Below are 16,741 nucleotides of genomic sequence, written 5' to 3'. Positions count from 1 at the left end.
TGACCTTGAGTTTAGACATCAACCTTGCTTCAGCTCGGAAGCCATAAGGACATTCAGCATGAACACACCCTCACTAACGCACACACCACAGGATTACAAAAACACAGTGACCTACCCCATGGACCATCTATCATTATGCTCTGACAAGGGAGGGGGGGGGGGGGGTTATGGATGTTGGGGTGATAATAGCTACTGTCAGAGCTTTCATCCTCTGGAAACAAAACACAGTCACCGGGAAATTCTCTGCAATGATGAGTCTAATTTAAGTGGGTTTTGGACCATTTATTGGAGAACATTCATTATTTAGACAAGCTGTTGCTGTAATGCTCACTAATGGCTGAACAGACAGTATAATGAACAGCGAAAGTGTCTTTGGCCTCTCCCATCAATCTGACAGGCTGGATGGATCTGAAATCTGGCCGTTCAGCAGAGAAGAATCATCCTCTGACCTCTCAGCTTCCTGTCAGGAAGAGGAAAATACACGAACACCCTGAGGGTTTGGGAGAAGTTCATCTATTTCCTGGTATAACAAAGTGAGACACGGGACGTTGTTGCTGTAGCCTTTTGTTTTGGCAGGGAATCAAAGTGTAGGCTTGCGTCTGGGGAACAAATGTGCAGTGGTGTGCTGAAAGCCCAAACACTCTGGCCGCACAGAGGAAAAGGTGAGGCTTCTCCTCCGACCCAGACAAGTACTCCTGAGGCACCTTAAAAGCATCCAAGTATTGTCCTGGAGAATCGCATAACACTGCTCTCTCATGGAAACAATGTGCGCTGAAGTGACTTAAAATGAGTGAATGGCATTTTTTTACAAAACAAACCACTTTTTACAGGAACATCTAATCAGAAATGAATAGTTTGACTAAATACAGTAAGCTTTAATCTTTTTTACACACACATAAAGTTATTACAGTATGTACAGTGTCATATATAATCATACTTTATAAAAAATGTAAGTTTTTAAGTCTGTCATGCAGTTGAGGGGCATAATACATTACTCTTTACGCAGAAACAAATGTAAGATAAAAACTGTACATGAACAAAAGGCAGTACCAGGAACCAAGTAATATATATATATATAAATATACTGTACTATATTATATATAGGCCTCTATATGTTATACAACAATAAATAAAAAGATAAAAGAACACATGGCTTGTAGTGTGATATAACAAATGTATCCTGCTCTGCTGGTAGCACTGTCTAAGAATAACATGGCTGACATCATTTAGAGTTAATCCAGTGAGGGAGGCCCCTCTGAAAATGTCTACTAACATTACAGGCACTTGGTTTGACTGGGAGTATTTTCACTGTTGATGTGAAGTTTTTCTTAAACTGATATGCAGTAATTTCTCTTTACATATTATATATATATATATATATATATATATATATATATATATATATATATATATATATATATATATATATATATATATATATATATATATATATATATATATATGTCTTATCTGTTGAAGCTCTGTAATAACCTCTTTAAGACCTGAATGGATTCTACAGTCAAGCTTTAAAAAAAATCTTTGGTTTGACATCTACTTGTTTTTTACTATACATATCCGACATTACAATTGTATATTTACATTCAACATTTATCTTACACAAAATGTAATGTATTTCATGTGCCTTATATTTTAAATAAATATACTTTACATTGTTTATCCTGTGCATGGAATGCTGTTTGTTTCTTTCCTGCATCTTCACCTTAATGTTCATGTTGTTGTTTCATACATTCAGGAGAGCCTGACAGAAAAGTAATTTTATGTACCTCATATGCTGTGTTTGTACGAAATACAATCACATAAATAATTGTGTCCCGGTTGGTTTCGGAAATCTGTACTGTTCATTTGTATTCTTCTAGGCTTAATCCTCCTCCTGTCACTTCTGTTTTTTTTTTGTGAGTTTGTGTGTGTTTCTGTCTGCAGTAATCCCCAGTACTCCAGTTCCTCGCGGGGCAGTGTCTTGACTCTGTCCTCATCAGTGAATCTCTGTCCATCTGGCTAACAAATTACTCTTGTTCCTTGGAACAGGATTCTTCCTGAGTGAATATGAATTCAGCCTCAAGAATCCACCTCTGATCTACTTTCTTTGATTCAACAAAGATTGTTCACATTATTAGATTTGTACTACAGCCTTCTCATGACTGCTCCTGCAGCTGTAACATCCATGTCTTCCCCTGTCTGGTTTCAGTCCTACAGCTGTCTCGCTCTAATTGCTGTATGTCTGTATGTCTGTATGTGTGTGTCTCTCTCTTTCACTTAGTCTGATGCTTTGTTTTCCCTACACCCATTGCTTTGTCTGCTGCTTTGTACATTAGGCGTGCCGTAAAGCCATTCATTCAGTGATCCACCCCTTGCATTCCTGCTGCTCCACTCAGTGTGAGCAGGAACGAGTTTTACTCTTATAAATCAATGCACAGGGTCCTTCTCAACCTCATTTGAGGTGAAAATCTCTTTACTTTCAAGGCCATTTTGCATTACAGATGTTGTCACTGACAGCCACTGTATATTCCACCATGCCCTCATAAAATGGTGTTGACATTCTCAATGACACCATTCCTCTCTGCTGGGGTGGAGAGGACCGGTGATTACAGATAAAGGTCCTGTTGACAGTACAGCTGTCCTTTGTTGTTGGAAACATCTGGTAGAGGTCAGTGCGCTCTGTTCTCAGGCTGCGACGCTGGAGGTGGTGATGGCAGAGTTGCACTTCATTGCATCGGGCCCATGTGCACCCGTGCATGTATTTTCAAACATGTCTCTGTGTGTCTGTTTCTGTTTCATTAGTCTCTGTCAGTACAGGCTGTCCTTGGTGGTGGAGGTGTGTGTGGTGGTGGAGTCGTCGGGCAGGGAGCCCCGGCGGCCAGTTCGCGACCTACACTGCAGCAGGTTCTGCAGCTCTCTGGACACGCTGCTGGAGAAAGCTGTGTAGATCCACGGGTTGGTACACGAGTTCAGACTAGCCAGCAGCATCAGGATAGTGAAGGCCACTCTTGCTGAGAGGACACACACACATACACACACATTATAAGACAAGTGCACAAGCAAATGCAGGGACAAGATGTAGGCTCATGTCTTGTGAAACAAACAAAAATATATACACAAAAACAATTCAGTTTGAATGTCAACCATTTATGATTATTGTTTTTCATTTTATTTTCTTCCGGAATAGTAGTTTTTTTTCACAGGTAATAATAAGTCTTTTACATAATACTGTAACCCAAATTGAGGACAATAGATCAGGAAAAACGGATTTTAGAAAACAAAGCTGATAATAATCAGCTGTGTGTGTGTGTGTGTGTGTGTGTGTGTGTGTGTGTGTGTGTGTGTGTGTGTGTGTGTGTGTGTGTGTGCTTTGCTCCGTACGTCTGCTTGTGATTTTAACTGTGACTTTGATGTGTGCAAGTTGCTGGCATGGATCATTGTTGATGAGATGTCAACATCTGGCCATGTTGCAAAATCAGTAGGCGATATAAACAGGTTATTTACTGGCCTCTGATGTTTGTCTTTAGCTTTAGATCAGACAACACCCATCCAGTCCATACTATCTGCCACAACTTAAGGCTACACTAGCCTTAAGTTGCTTCATCACTGGTTGCAAGCACGGACATCAACAGATTTTTGTGTGCCAAAATGTACAGAGGCCAGATATGTCTTCAAGGGGTTTCTGGTTGTGGGTCAAAACTAACATTGTTTTTGACCTCGTATTTCACTCACTGTTACCACATCTGAGCTGGAGCTAGGTGTCCTTGAAATAATGAGTGAATATTTAGACTCACTAAGATGGACAACAGCATTGATCAGAGGTTGTTGCTGAAAACCAGACCCAATCGTTTAGCTTTTGTTTTTGGCTGCTTATAGGGCATAACAGATAGGGTTTGTCTATTTAGAGCAATTAACTGGATAAACTGGGCTTAGGAGAATCAATCCATTTGAGAAAAACAACTTAAGTGATTCATTGGCAGTGGGTATAACCCAGCTGCTGTTTTTGTTGCTTTTTGAGGGTAACTGCATACTGTACATAGGTGAATGTTGAAATGTTGTACCAGAACTTATTGAAATCAGGCTGGTGTCATGGATAAGTAGTGACTAACCTTGGTGTGGAGGGTTGGGGTCCCAGGCAGCCCAAAGCTGGACAATGAAGAAAGGTGACCAGCACATAGTATAGACCAGCACAATGACCAGGGTCATTCTCACTGTCTTGGACATGGCTTTAGTGATGCTTGGAGGCGGAGTGGCTAGAGGTGGAGTGGCTGGAGGGGGAGGGCGTGCATAGTCAAGGGAGCAGCGGGGTGAGCCTGAGGCCAGCTCGTAGGACGTGTAGGAGTCCTGGCAATCTGAGCCAATCAGTGTTTGCTGCTGTGTAGGCGATGTTGTTGTTGTTGTCACATGTTCACCACAGCAACTGTTATACTGGATAGAGGATGGTACATAGTCGTAACACTGTCCCACTTGGCTGTTATGGGTGTTATTGTGAGGGTTGTTATTCACACCCTTTATGAGCTGTCCTCCTCTGTCGTCCCTACCCCCTCCTTCGGACGCCCATCTCCCCCTCTCCCTCTCCCTCTCCCTCTCCCTCTCCCTCTCCCTCTCCCTGGCCCGCTCGTCCTCCTTCTTAAAGCTGTGAAAGCGGAACAAGATTTCATTCTTCTTTAACTCAGTCATCACCATCCTCTCTGACTTCAGGTAGATGTTATTGTGAATCTCTCGGAAGATTCTTATCTGAAAAATAAGATTATTTTCAAGAATTAGCACAGTTTAACATGAGAGCTATGGGCCTGAGGATGACGTTTTATGACTGGCAGGTGCCAGATTCAGATGCTTGTCTGTGCTCTTTGCAGATAATCTTGTTTGCATTTTGGCTCTAACAGTGGCAGGGAATTTGAAACAAAAGAGAGAGTGTGTGTTGGTCTTCACCATCAGCCATAAACCAGTGTCAGACATTTGTATGCAGTACCGCTACTCTTCCACTCAGTTCCAATCAGAAAAGCTACCATAAAATGTTACTGCAGCAAAATTATTCTTCATGCTCTGATGAGAAACCAAAACAATAATTTTAAATTGAAAAATAATAGTTGATTTATACTCATAGCTTTTCTTAGTTTTTTTTGTACAGATTTTAAGGTTTCTTACTGCCAACTAATGCTCTTCTGCCACCTTTTACTTTTAACAACTATATGGGGGCACAATTTAGACTTCCTTCTGCATAAACTCCATTATACTTCTGAAAAAGTGTCTAAAGAGGCATCTCTATTTGAAATCCGATAATAAAAAAAAGGTCAGGGATTCTATGTTTGGCTGCTATCTAGTACATTCCACTTCCTTGCGGGAGGTTCTCGGAGTGGGCAGATTTTCTGAGCAGCCGTCTCAGCAGTGGTTCTCAAAGTGCTGTGTTAATTAGGGGAAATAGCTGGACCCTGGAAATATCTTTCCCTAAATAGAGCAGCAGGGCTGATGGGAGGCAGCCCAGAATGCCTATCTGCCATGGGATGCTACATTACACCAACCACAGTCCCCTACGGGTAATCGAACAATGCCTGCCAAATGCACCCTCCATGAAAACAAAACAGAATTTCATTCATGCCACACGCTTCATTATTGGATAATGTTGCTTTCAGCATGTACTCCTAATCTATGATCTTTGTGAAAGCGATGCATAGATTGAGAGCCAAGCCAGAATAAACAGTACTACCTGACAGATGGTTATGATGAGGGCGGGCAGGACGAAGACAGCCACGGTCATCCAGGTGACGTAGGCCTTCAGCCCCCACGGCTCAGCAAAGTGACCCCAGCACTCAAACTCCCCAGAAGCCACTTCTGAGCGAGAGAAGATGAACACCTGAAAGACCGAACAAAAGGAGGGTGGTCAGCACACCCGCAGCCGTGAGTATCCGTTTCCTTTTCCATTAGCTGAACTGCAATGACCTCATCCAGCTAAAAATAGACCAACATCTTGAGTTCTACTGTAGAAATCAGGGTGTGAACGCCCACTGAGCTCTCATTTCCAATTTCACCATGTGTTTTTGTGTGTGTGTGTGTGTGTGTGTGTGTGTGTGTGTGTGCAAGGTTTTGTTGTGTGTGTTTATGTGTGTTCATCCCTCCCTACCTGCGGTATGCTGAGGACTAGAGCCAAGCCCCAGGCCACCATGACAGGGGTGTTCCAGCAGGACATTGCTCCCCCACGGTAGGCCTGCAACGGGCAGCAGATGGCCTGGTGCCGGTCTACCGTCATGGCAACTATCATGTAGGAGGAAGCAAACATGCCCACAATCTGCAAGTACTTGATGGACCGGCAGAGAAAGTCAGGCCCCTGAAACCTTTCTGTGATGTCCCATATTAGCTGGGGAAGAACCTAGACACATGACCAAATAAACAGTTATTTATATATTTATATTGTATGTAGTTGTAAAGTTTGTTATTTTGCCCAGTGTCGTACTAAATTCCTATAACGTCAACACGTTAACTGACCTGAAAGAGGGCCACCACCAGGTCAGCCACACACAGGTTGACCATGAACACGTGCATGGGGGCATTATGCTTCCTCCTCCTCAGCAGAACCCACAGCACAAAGCTATTCCCCAGGGTGGTGAGAGCCAGCACCACCCCGAGCACTGCAATCTCTGCCCGGGCCAGGCCCAGGTCCCTCATCTTGGGCTGGGGCAGGGTGTAAGGCGTGGTGGTGGAACCATTCTCAGGGAAGATCCCGAAGAAGGATCCCCCGCTGTGAGAACTGTTGAGGGAGTTCAGTTCAGAAAGAAACAAAGATGAGGAAGAGAAGTTGTTTCTTCCTGTGGCGACCAGAGAGGAGAGGGCTAACCCATCCCAGTCCATTTCCACACTGATGCTTTCCATTCCTGGGAGACAGATAAACAAAGTGTTAAAGACAATAAAATCTGCTGTTATTTCTGGTTTGTTAAGACGATGCCCTGCGCAAAATGGTCATCAGGCAAACTGGTGCACGGTCATAAGACTGTTTACACTCAAATTTTAGCAAGCGCAGATTTTATCAACAAACAATTTACTTGTTCTGGGTTATCACAATATTAATGTCCTTCCTGACCTCAAATTTGTCTGCTGAGAAATATTTCCTGATCATATCGCTGAGAATCCAAACACAAAAACCTTGGGCCTTTTATTTACAATACGTGACTCATGACATGAGACGCAGGATTCAGCAGAAATGTTCACATTTAACACTATAAATAGCTTCTGTTATACAATTGTACGACACTTGAAATAGTAATGAAAGGCAGGGACTGTAATCATGCTGCCATGTAAATATTGATCGTTTGTAACTTTCAAAGCTGCCCGTTCTGTTTGACGCAAGTCCAGAATAGTTTATTTTCTTTTTCATATTTTCTCAAGGTTGATTTGACAGCTTTCCCCTCTATCCCACTCTTATTCCTTCACCTCTGCTCTCATAATCGCTCTCATCCCATGCTTACCCCCATACATTCCTCCTTTCCCCTGTTTTTGTTTCCCCTTCTCTTTCTCTTTCTCTTCTCTCATACATCCAGTTTTCTCTCCACCACTCTCAATAAACTTTACGTTTATTTTTCTTTGCTTCTAAATAAATGACTCAAAAAAACCGAAAGTTCATAGGAAGGAGATAACAATTTCAAGAAACAGAGTCGTGGGATGCTGGGGGAAGCCTTGGTCAAATGAACTGCACATAAATGAAAGTCTGGGTGGAAAAATCAAGAAGGATGAAAATAATGACGGCAGTGTGGAGAAAGTGCAGGAAAAGAAAAAAAACAGCACAGAAAAGGTAAAAGAGTAGAGTAGTGGAAAGAGGATGATAAGATAAGGAAAGAAAATGTAGTCAAATAAAAAGAGCGTTGTGGTGTTATAGTACTTAATACAGTGGGTTAATGTATTATTTTGACTAATGTGTAAGAAGTGGTTAGGTATACAAATATTACACTGAATGGGTGCTTAGAAAGTTTCCACATCTAAAAATAGGAGGAAACTAGTCATAGTATTGTGCAATAGAGTATGACTAACAAGACTTTACAAGGTTGTTCTCATTACTCCACCGAGACCTGATGGCTAATTTGCTAGTAATAGCGTACTCGCTGCTGGGTGTGTGACACAGCTGAACATATTGTCAAGCGTTTCATGCGGGCTTTGCCAGAGGAATGTATTCAGATGAATGCATGACAAGCCAGGCCAGCTGGACCTCTCCGCCCAGCATGAAGGTAGAGACATGAAATGGTAAAAGGAAGAGAATCTGAGTGGAACCATTTCTCTTAAGTCAGACAACGACTCTTTTGTTTGAGTGAATCCCGCTGCCACACCAGGAAACCACAACACCGCCTAAATCTGCATTGGTGTAGTGAGTTTTTAGTACTCAAATATTGGCCCTGTCCAAAGGTCCTTTGGATCAAAGCTAGTAATATTCTTTCTGTTTATGATCTTTTCCTTTTCAAGTTTTTTTTTTTTTTTTTTTTTTTTTAAATTAGATGAGTCCTTCTTTCATCAAGGAATCTCCTGTCCTCTCTTTGTCGGGACCTGATGAGCCTTGTGCCTCTCTCTGTAATTACAGCATGATTCATGAGAAGATTCTTTGTGCTGCTGTAGTCCTTTATACCCACTATATAATCTTATTCTCATCATGTATATTTGCCCACAAAATCCCTTTTTCAAGTATGTCTCTGTGAAGGTAAGGTGTAATGACTTACAGAGGAGGTAGAAATTAATCCACAGTATTATAGTAATGCTAATATTCTCAAATTGTATTCAATAAAATGAAATAAAGGGATTAATAGCTGGTAGGAAGAACCTTTTGTAATGGGGAAGTGTGTGAGGCATTTCCTCCTGAACAGATTAACAAAGTATTGTTACCTTTCTAAGTCTTGTTCTGATACATTCTGAATGAGCCCCTGTTTTCCTAAACTCCTGAAGGACACAAAAAGTATTTTCTCCAAATATGCTCCTGTCTCATTTGCATGGCTTGTGCAGCCAAGAAATCAAGATGGATTGTCTTCAAATTGCTTAATGGCTCAAAGACAGGAGACCCACACGTAGCTCAAAATTTCTGGCACTGATATTTCCTGCCCTGAGAGGAATTTTCTTAAACTGAGGGTACATAGAAAGGGTAAATGTTGTCTGCAGAACTGTGCTGGATTGAGTTTAATGTATTCCTTTACATACCCTGTCTCTGAAAATGGATCCTGCTTTGCTCTCTCTTTAATAACAAAAGCACAGCACAGCTTTCCCATCTGTCTGATCAACTTAATGTAAAGCACAAATTATTCCATCTCTCTGAGCTGGACAGACTGTAGACACTGCTTTTAGTAGTTAGTGCAGTACAGTTCCTTCCTCTCTTTACTTTAAGGCTTTCAATTTGATTAATGATGGAGTCGATTTCTCTCTTGCTTTCCTCTCCAGAGGCAAACCGGTGTGCAACCATCCATTTATGTCCTTTCCATCCTATACCTTTTCCCCGCACACAGGACTAGTGCCTCAGGGATGACGGAAACAGGTAATTAAAGTGTGCAAGAAAACATAATAGCTACCAAGCATTCACATCTTTCAACATCTCAGTCCTCTTTTCTGGCTGTGTACATGTTTTGGTCATTCCCTTTGACAAACTATGTCATGTTCCAGCTATGCTGAGATCCCAACAAATATGTTAAAGTCCTCTTAAAACATCCTGAAGTATGTTAAGTACTATTCTTATTCTTATTTTTATGAATAGCATTTTCTGAATTATATGAAAATGAATCATCAGACATGAAACTTGCATAATCTGACACAGTGAAAATCAGGCCTGTTAATATCTGTCAATGTTGTATTAATGTTGTGTGATAATGCACTTTGAGCACAGATTGATTTAAAGTCTGAACTACTTGCACATAAAAATCAATGCAAACTTGAAGGTTTACATAATTTCTGTTTCTAGGATGTTTCTAGGGATGAAAGGAATAAAATGGATGTCTGGAATGGTGCACAACATACATGCACTCTTTTTTCAACACAGAAGGCAGGTTTGCAAAACAGGTAGTTGTAAGATAAAGTGTAAGGGATCTGATGCAAATCCACTGCTATGGTCCTTTATGTTACAGTTTGTACTTATGGTAAAATTATAAAACAACTTTTTAACAAGAAATTTAAATTTGAATACAAGTAGAAAACATGAGGTGGACACTGAACAGCCCATTCTTACTTTCAACTGTGTTTGGATTTCAAAATCTCTAGTCTCTAGTTCTGTCTTGCCATCTCTTGCGTGGCAGAGAAACACGTATCTCTCACTCGTTCATGCACAGAGCACCTTATTTGCATTAAAAGACACTAACAGTGTGACTTCAACCTGGTTGGCAGATAATGGTGGTGACATCAGACAAGGGGCTTAAGCCCTGGGTGCAATAATCCAAACATAATGATAGATCCATCCTTTTGCAGTCTGTCTTGTGTGTACATGTCAGTCCCTTGATTAGTTCCCTTTGACCCAATCTGATTAATGAGGACCTCTCTGTCCTCATTAGCAGCCCAGTGTACACTCAAACAACCTGTCACTAATTTCCAACTAATTTACTCTTTTTCCTCTTTTCAATTTCTTCCCCTAACCTGTCTTTACATTTATCCACCTAGTCAATATCTCTCCTACTGTCCTTTTCCCCCAGGTGTGTTTATTAATTTCAAAACAGAAATACAAAAGCAGTAGAAAAATATATGTATAAAAACTAGTTTCCTTTTTTTCTTACACAAAATAAAATAAACAACAAATCAAAGCAAACCAAAACACAACAACCCCCACAGTCAGTAATGAGGGTTAAGTACAAAAACACATATACAGAATCCAAATTCAGCAAAACATTACAATAGGTAGTCACCCTAACAGAGTACAAAATAGGACATATTGCCAGGTTTAAACCAGTCTAATCTTAGTCAGGAATAGGTGAGAAACTAGTATTCTCAAAATATAGAAAAAATGTGCCCCATACCTTCCAAAAGTTTTGAGAAGAACTCCTTGTAGAAAGTCTAATTTGTTCTAATTGAAGGAAATAAAGGACATTAGCCAACCAGCGTGCATGACAAGAGGGGGTTCTTAATTTCCATTTAGTTAAAATTAGTCTTCTTGCTAATAAGGTGACTCTCCTTCTGTCCTAACCAATCCACCATCTCCTGTCAATTAAGGATCAAAACTGCAGAGGAAACTGTTTCTGATATGCTTAATATTTCTGTTTGATTTTAAATTAGCGTACTCATTAATACACATTTGCAGTAGGAAACCGGATTAAACCAAATGAAAATAAACATATGAATCAAGCATTAGATCACACCATGTAACATACTTAAGCTTTGGTATTCTTTGCTGCTTTTCTCGGTGTGTCAGGAGACTTTATTTACATACCGATTAATCGATTCTTACACAATAAAGGTCTAGATGAGTCATGTGGTGCCACATGTTGGGCTGTGCAGTACTTCATCTGCATGATAAAGCAGATATGACCACACTTTCTGCTTAAAGGCCCACATATCAGTAAATTAGATCCCCATTGGCACTCTCACATGCAGCAAACGTTCCGCATCTGAATGAGTCAATTCAATGACAGATGGATACTCTACATATATTCATGCATTTCAATTTGTTGGGGCACCTGCTGTACTCATTAATTCACAGCTTCTTATCTGTGATTTATTCCTCTCTTTCAGGTAGAAGACTGCCTCCAGACTGCAGCCCATATGAGCAATAAAAGTAAACACTTTGTTCTTTTACTGTCTTGCCCAAACAAACCATTAAATGTTAATCATTTGGGCCACACCTCATTGCCCACACTAATACAGTCATTACCTGCCCACATTTCAGCTATGTTTACTTGAGTTTTGTATTCATAAACAGCTTGAATTTATTTCTATAATATCCTGGCCAGTGGACAGCACTGTCTAATTCAGTTTTTTTTTTAAGATTACTTTTTGGGGCTTTTCCCTTTATTGACAGTGGATAGACCAGGAAAGGGGAGAAAGATGGGGGATGACACACAGCAAAGGGTAACAGGTCAGATTTGAACCTGTGCCGCTGCAACACTCAGCCAATATGGGGTAAACGCTCTTACTGGGTGAGCTAGAGGCCACCCCAGAACTCTCAAGTTCTTATGTTGAAGAAGTCCCCTTATCAGCACTGATAAAGCCTGTTCATTGGACCACCGACTGTTGTTCTTGTAACGTATCATTAACTAGCACACTACCAACAAGTGTGTGACCTAAACAAACTAAAAAACTTTTTTCACGTCACACAACTGATATCAAATTCAGAGTATTCCCCCTGAAGAATGGAAACTGGGCCACAGTGTTGCCACATCAGCTCAAACCAGCCTGGGAGTTTGTAGCTGACATGGTTAGATCTGTGCCACACGATCAAATTATTCCCTGTTAGAAACCAGACCAAATTGACCATAAAAATAACAGTAATGATGATGATTTTTCCTGATGGGGGATGCAATCAAGGAAGTCATTTTGTGCATGATGTAGATTGTGCCAAACACAAAAAAGAAGGAAATTGTTTGATTAATGGAAAAAAAAAACTTTTAAAGCACTTTGTTGATACAGCAGCTTCTTGCTCTCAATCACAAAATTACAAAATGATTCTGCAAAACAGTGATTTGTTGATTTAACTGACAAGCTAGAGAGATTTCTTTAATTTTAAATTGCTAGCATAAAGACACCAGTGGAAACAAGACAAGACAAACTGCTTCAGTGATAGAGGCTCGGGCTTTCACTGAAAATTAAAGCTTAAAGCTGAAGACGTGTTTCATTTCCATCGATATATTAAGTAATTAGTATTTGTGTATACGAATCAAGTCAGGCAATAAATCATTTAACTTTGAAGGGGCAGACCTGTGTGTACCATAAACACACAGCCGGTTTGTGACCACAAATCTCCTTTTAATCATCTAAAGACGTTTGATTTTTTTAAATATGGGCAGGACACACAAATGCACAAAGAAACAGACACACACACACACACGCGCGCACACACACACACACACACACACACACACACACACAAAGGAAGAGCACCACAAGGTGAGTGTATATGTTGTCTATATGCTGTTGCCTCTCACCTTATTGTCAGTGCATGGTAAGCTTTCTCACGCGTGTCCTTTTCTCTTGGTGTGTTTCGCTCTCGACTCGATGACTGTGGGACATTAGGAGCCGTCACCATTACAGGCCATTAACATTACATGTGAGAGCAGATCACATGAACAACCTGACGGTTCCTTTAATCTTTTTTAAACCACGGAAAAACTTAGAGGACCACATGCATTTTCAATTAGGCTGTGCCATAAAATATTTCCAATCAAGTACACCCGTCTGTGCCGGCAACTGTATATGTTAACATATATTACTCATGTTGAAATCAGCACTGACAGGCATGTTAAATACATACTGTGAGAAGCATTACTTCATCAAAAGCTTTATGTAGCCTATAATGTGTCAATTTGTTTTTATCAAATCAACTTAATGTGATATTCAGTCATTCAAAGTAAACAGATGACTACACTCAGAAATACATCAATGTATATGTGATACAAGCTTAATTTCGTGTCAATAATAGTTCATTTAAATTCCAAAAATACCTAATGTATAATCATATCATTAGTCATAGGTGTACTTTCTAAGTTCTAAGTTTTGTATTTCTCTTATTCAATATTATTAATTATTTTTTGAAAACAAGACCTACCCCTGTTATGTTAACAGTATAAATAGTATACTAATCAGAAGAATAAGATTAATGATACTGATGATGACAGCATAAAAACAATAATTTGTAAAGAGTGTCATACCTGTGCATCATGAGGACATGAGACACTGTAAATGTACAGAGACATGACCTAGATTAATCAGTAAACAAATCCATTCACTCACAATGTGAACAGGCTTACTAAGTTTCTCCCTGGGCTGCAACATGTTTTTAGTGACTAGAGGGGAATTATTAAAGGATTTTAATTATAAGTATTTGTACTAATATCAGTATAAAGATCACTATCAGTTTTAATATTCAAATCAAACAATCATCACAGAGTAAATTTAAGGCACTTACTTATGATCCACTAAAGTGGTGCTGCTGTGTGGCAAGAAGTGGTCAGATTTTACCCAAAGCATTCACATCTTCAGTGCTGTCAATCCAAGTCCCGCCGCTCAGCTGGCTCCTGAATGAATGTGTCTTCATCAAAGCCAGCTAATTTTTATTTTCTGTAAATGTGACAAAGAAGTTCTGCAAGCTCTGGACAAGTCCTTTGTGTGTCTCCTTACTGTATGGTACTTTGCTTTGTCGGAGTTCACAAGTATATGTCAGAGTAATCCATTTGATAGCTGTGGATGTCCCAGCTCCTTGTGTGTCAGGTTATGCTCTTGCAACATGTTGTGCCCCCGGCACCACCAGCAGAAATGAATCTGAGCTCCGTCTGCTCCTCCCTCCCCCCCTTCCCCCACTATCCCCTCCTCCTGGGTTAACCAGCCTGTCCTCTAGGACTGAGGGTGGAGCATGGAGCCAGGAGTGGAGGGAGGGTCTTAAACATACCTATAAAGCGTGTGTGCGTGCGTGCGTGCGTGCGTTAGTGCATGTGAGAGAGGGAGGGAGGGAGGGAGGTAGGTGGACAGTGAGAAAGACTACTGGGTTCATCTGCATGTGCACGTGGTGTATCAATGTGTGCAAGCTTGTTTTGAAGTTAATGTTTGTGTACGTGTCTGTGTCTGTGTTTGTGTTTGTGTGTGTATGTGTATGTGTCTGAGAGAGAAGCACCTCCCCTCTTTGTGATGGTTTATGCCTGATGTGAGTCATTGATTCACGCCGCTTGTGTTTTTATTCAAAACTCTCCCCTGTTATGCACTCTAGTCTCTTTTCTTCCATCTCCTTTGTTGTGGGCTGATGCCCTTTCACCTATCCAGAAATGCTGATTGGCCGAGTCAGCCAGGCCAGCAGCGGGTCACGCCCTTGGTACACACACAGCAGTGAAGGCTAGTGAAATAAAAAAATTGCTGTCTTTGAGTTTTCATGTCAAGGCTCTCACACACACAGACACACACGTGATGGTAAGGAAATACAGTTGGCATACACGCACACACAGGTGTACACAATGAGTGAATTCATAAATCCATGCATACACACGCCTACGCACAAACTTTGAACACACAAAAATCCAATCAAACAGGCAAATGTTGCCAACGGACCCACATTTATTTTGACAAGTAAATTGCAGCTTCCTTTAACTTTTTCCCTAAAAGCTGCAGTTTAGAAGGAAACTGTACTTCATTGACCTTTTACAATTATTATATTGTTCCTATTCAGTGGCCCCCAGCAACACACACACACACACACACACACACACACACACACACACAGCATGCTATACCCACATGGGACCCTCTGTCTGTTCAGTCCAAAACCATTGATCCTTGGCCAGCAGAGACTGGATTGTCCCATGATGTCAGAAAACCTTCCTCCAGCAGTGCCGCCAGGTTCACTTCAGATGTCTCCCTCAGTCAAACTATTCTGTCCTGTCGCTGAGGAGGTGGAGCTGTAAGCTCCCTGAGAATCACTCTAATGTGATTATCCTGGCTCCTCTAGTCTTAGAGGATGTTTTGTCACAAAGCAGTAAAGAAGCAAAAAATTACTCCATAATCCACTTTGTTTGTTTAACAGCTACACATCACAACTGATGAACAAGAGAAGAGGGAGGGAGCGGCAACAAAGAGGAAAGGCCCTCGCTGGAGAATGAAATCACGTTAAATGTGTGACAGAGAGTGATGAGTGGTTTGCTCCGAGTTTTTAAGGTTGTGAAAATACAACCATGTAGAGACCCTGTATGAAGTATTGTATTTGGGAGCACATAATTATATTATTATTAACTATCATCAGGTAGAGCATCTCTTGCGCATCATGTTCAGTTGCAGAGCAGCACTCAAGTTTAAAAGGAATGTGGAGATCTTTAAATATCTCAATCTATGACAACCTTTTCCTCAGAGATTTCTGGCTGGACATTTTCCCACATGTGTAGGCTTATTTCCAGCTCCTAGTATTATGCCAAAATTAAAAAAATGACAGCTGTTTTCCTTTGAGAAGAAGTCTCCTCTGCAAAGACCTTTTAATGATTCTCCTACGGGGCCTCTTTATTCGAACAGGTGTTGACAATCGTGTGGTCAATCAGGGGCCCTCCTCTGCCTGGAGAAGATAAAGATGGAAACAGTCCTGGAATACACTGAACCGAATCAAAAAACAGTCACTCAATCAAGTTCACTTTTCACTCCAAAGTGTTTGGCGTCATCTCCGACTCTGTCAGAGACCACAAACATGGCTACCATCAACCTCAACACAGAGAGAGATGAGGCCTAACTAAACAGGTTTTTTGTTATTGTTTTTTTAACCTTTATTTATCCAGGTAAGTCGATTGAAAACAATTTCTCATTTGCAATGACGACCTGTCACATTCACACAGTTACACATTCATACCTGGAAGCTGTCCAGTACAACCACAGTCTGATCTGCTGGCCACTGAGCACACAGGAGCGGTTGGGGTTAAGGGCCTTGCTCAAGGGAACCTCAGTGGTGGTAATGAGGGAGGGACAAGCGCTGCTCTACTAAACGTTCCCTCTAGGGCTGCACGATATCAGGAAAACATGCGATATGTGATAAAATTGTTGAATATTGCGATGACGATATCACTTGCGATAATTAAACAAATACTTAAATATACAGTGTTAATGTCTTTCTGCTTTGCTGGCT

At 40.9% G+C, this 16,741-nt stretch overlaps 1 protein-coding gene across 4 annotated transcripts; it reads right to left on the bottom strand.

The window, feature by feature from the left end:
- Positions 1-1,486: 1,486 nt before the first annotated feature.
- avpr2aa (arginine vasopressin receptor 2a, duplicate a) lies at positions 1,487-14,387 on the bottom strand. Of its 4 annotated transcripts, XM_028582526.1 has the most exons (9): positions 14,272-14,387; positions 14,060-14,168; positions 13,803-13,827; positions 13,080-13,153; positions 6,481-6,866; positions 6,119-6,364; positions 5,705-5,851; positions 4,107-4,734; positions 1,487-3,008 (listed from the first exon to the last, which is right to left on the bottom strand). In XM_028582526.1, exons 5-9 carry the CDS (start codon positions 6,862-6,864, stop codon positions 2,806-2,808), a joined length of 1,608 nt encoding a protein of 535 aa, XP_028438327.1. In that variant the 5' UTR covers positions 6,865-6,866; positions 13,080-13,153; positions 13,803-13,827; positions 14,060-14,168; positions 14,272-14,387; the 3' UTR covers positions 1,487-2,805. The 4 variants fall into 4 exon arrangements, with proteins under 4 accessions (XP_028438327.1, XP_028438326.1, XP_028438324.1 ...); XM_028582525.1 differs by having other exon boundaries at positions 13,803-13,850; positions 14,060-14,387; XM_028582523.1 differs by having other exon boundaries at positions 14,060-14,387.
- Positions 14,388-16,741: the final 2,354 nt, after the last annotated feature.

Source organism: Perca flavescens, chromosome 7 (assembly GCF_004354835.1).
Source record: "Perca flavescens isolate YP-PL-M2 chromosome 7, PFLA_1.0, whole genome shotgun sequence".
NCBI classification, from domain to species: domain Eukaryota; kingdom Metazoa; phylum Chordata; class Actinopteri; order Perciformes; family Percidae; genus Perca; species Perca flavescens.
Note: the sequence above shows the minus strand (reverse complement) of the source record. Positions and strands in the feature narration are given on the sequence as shown.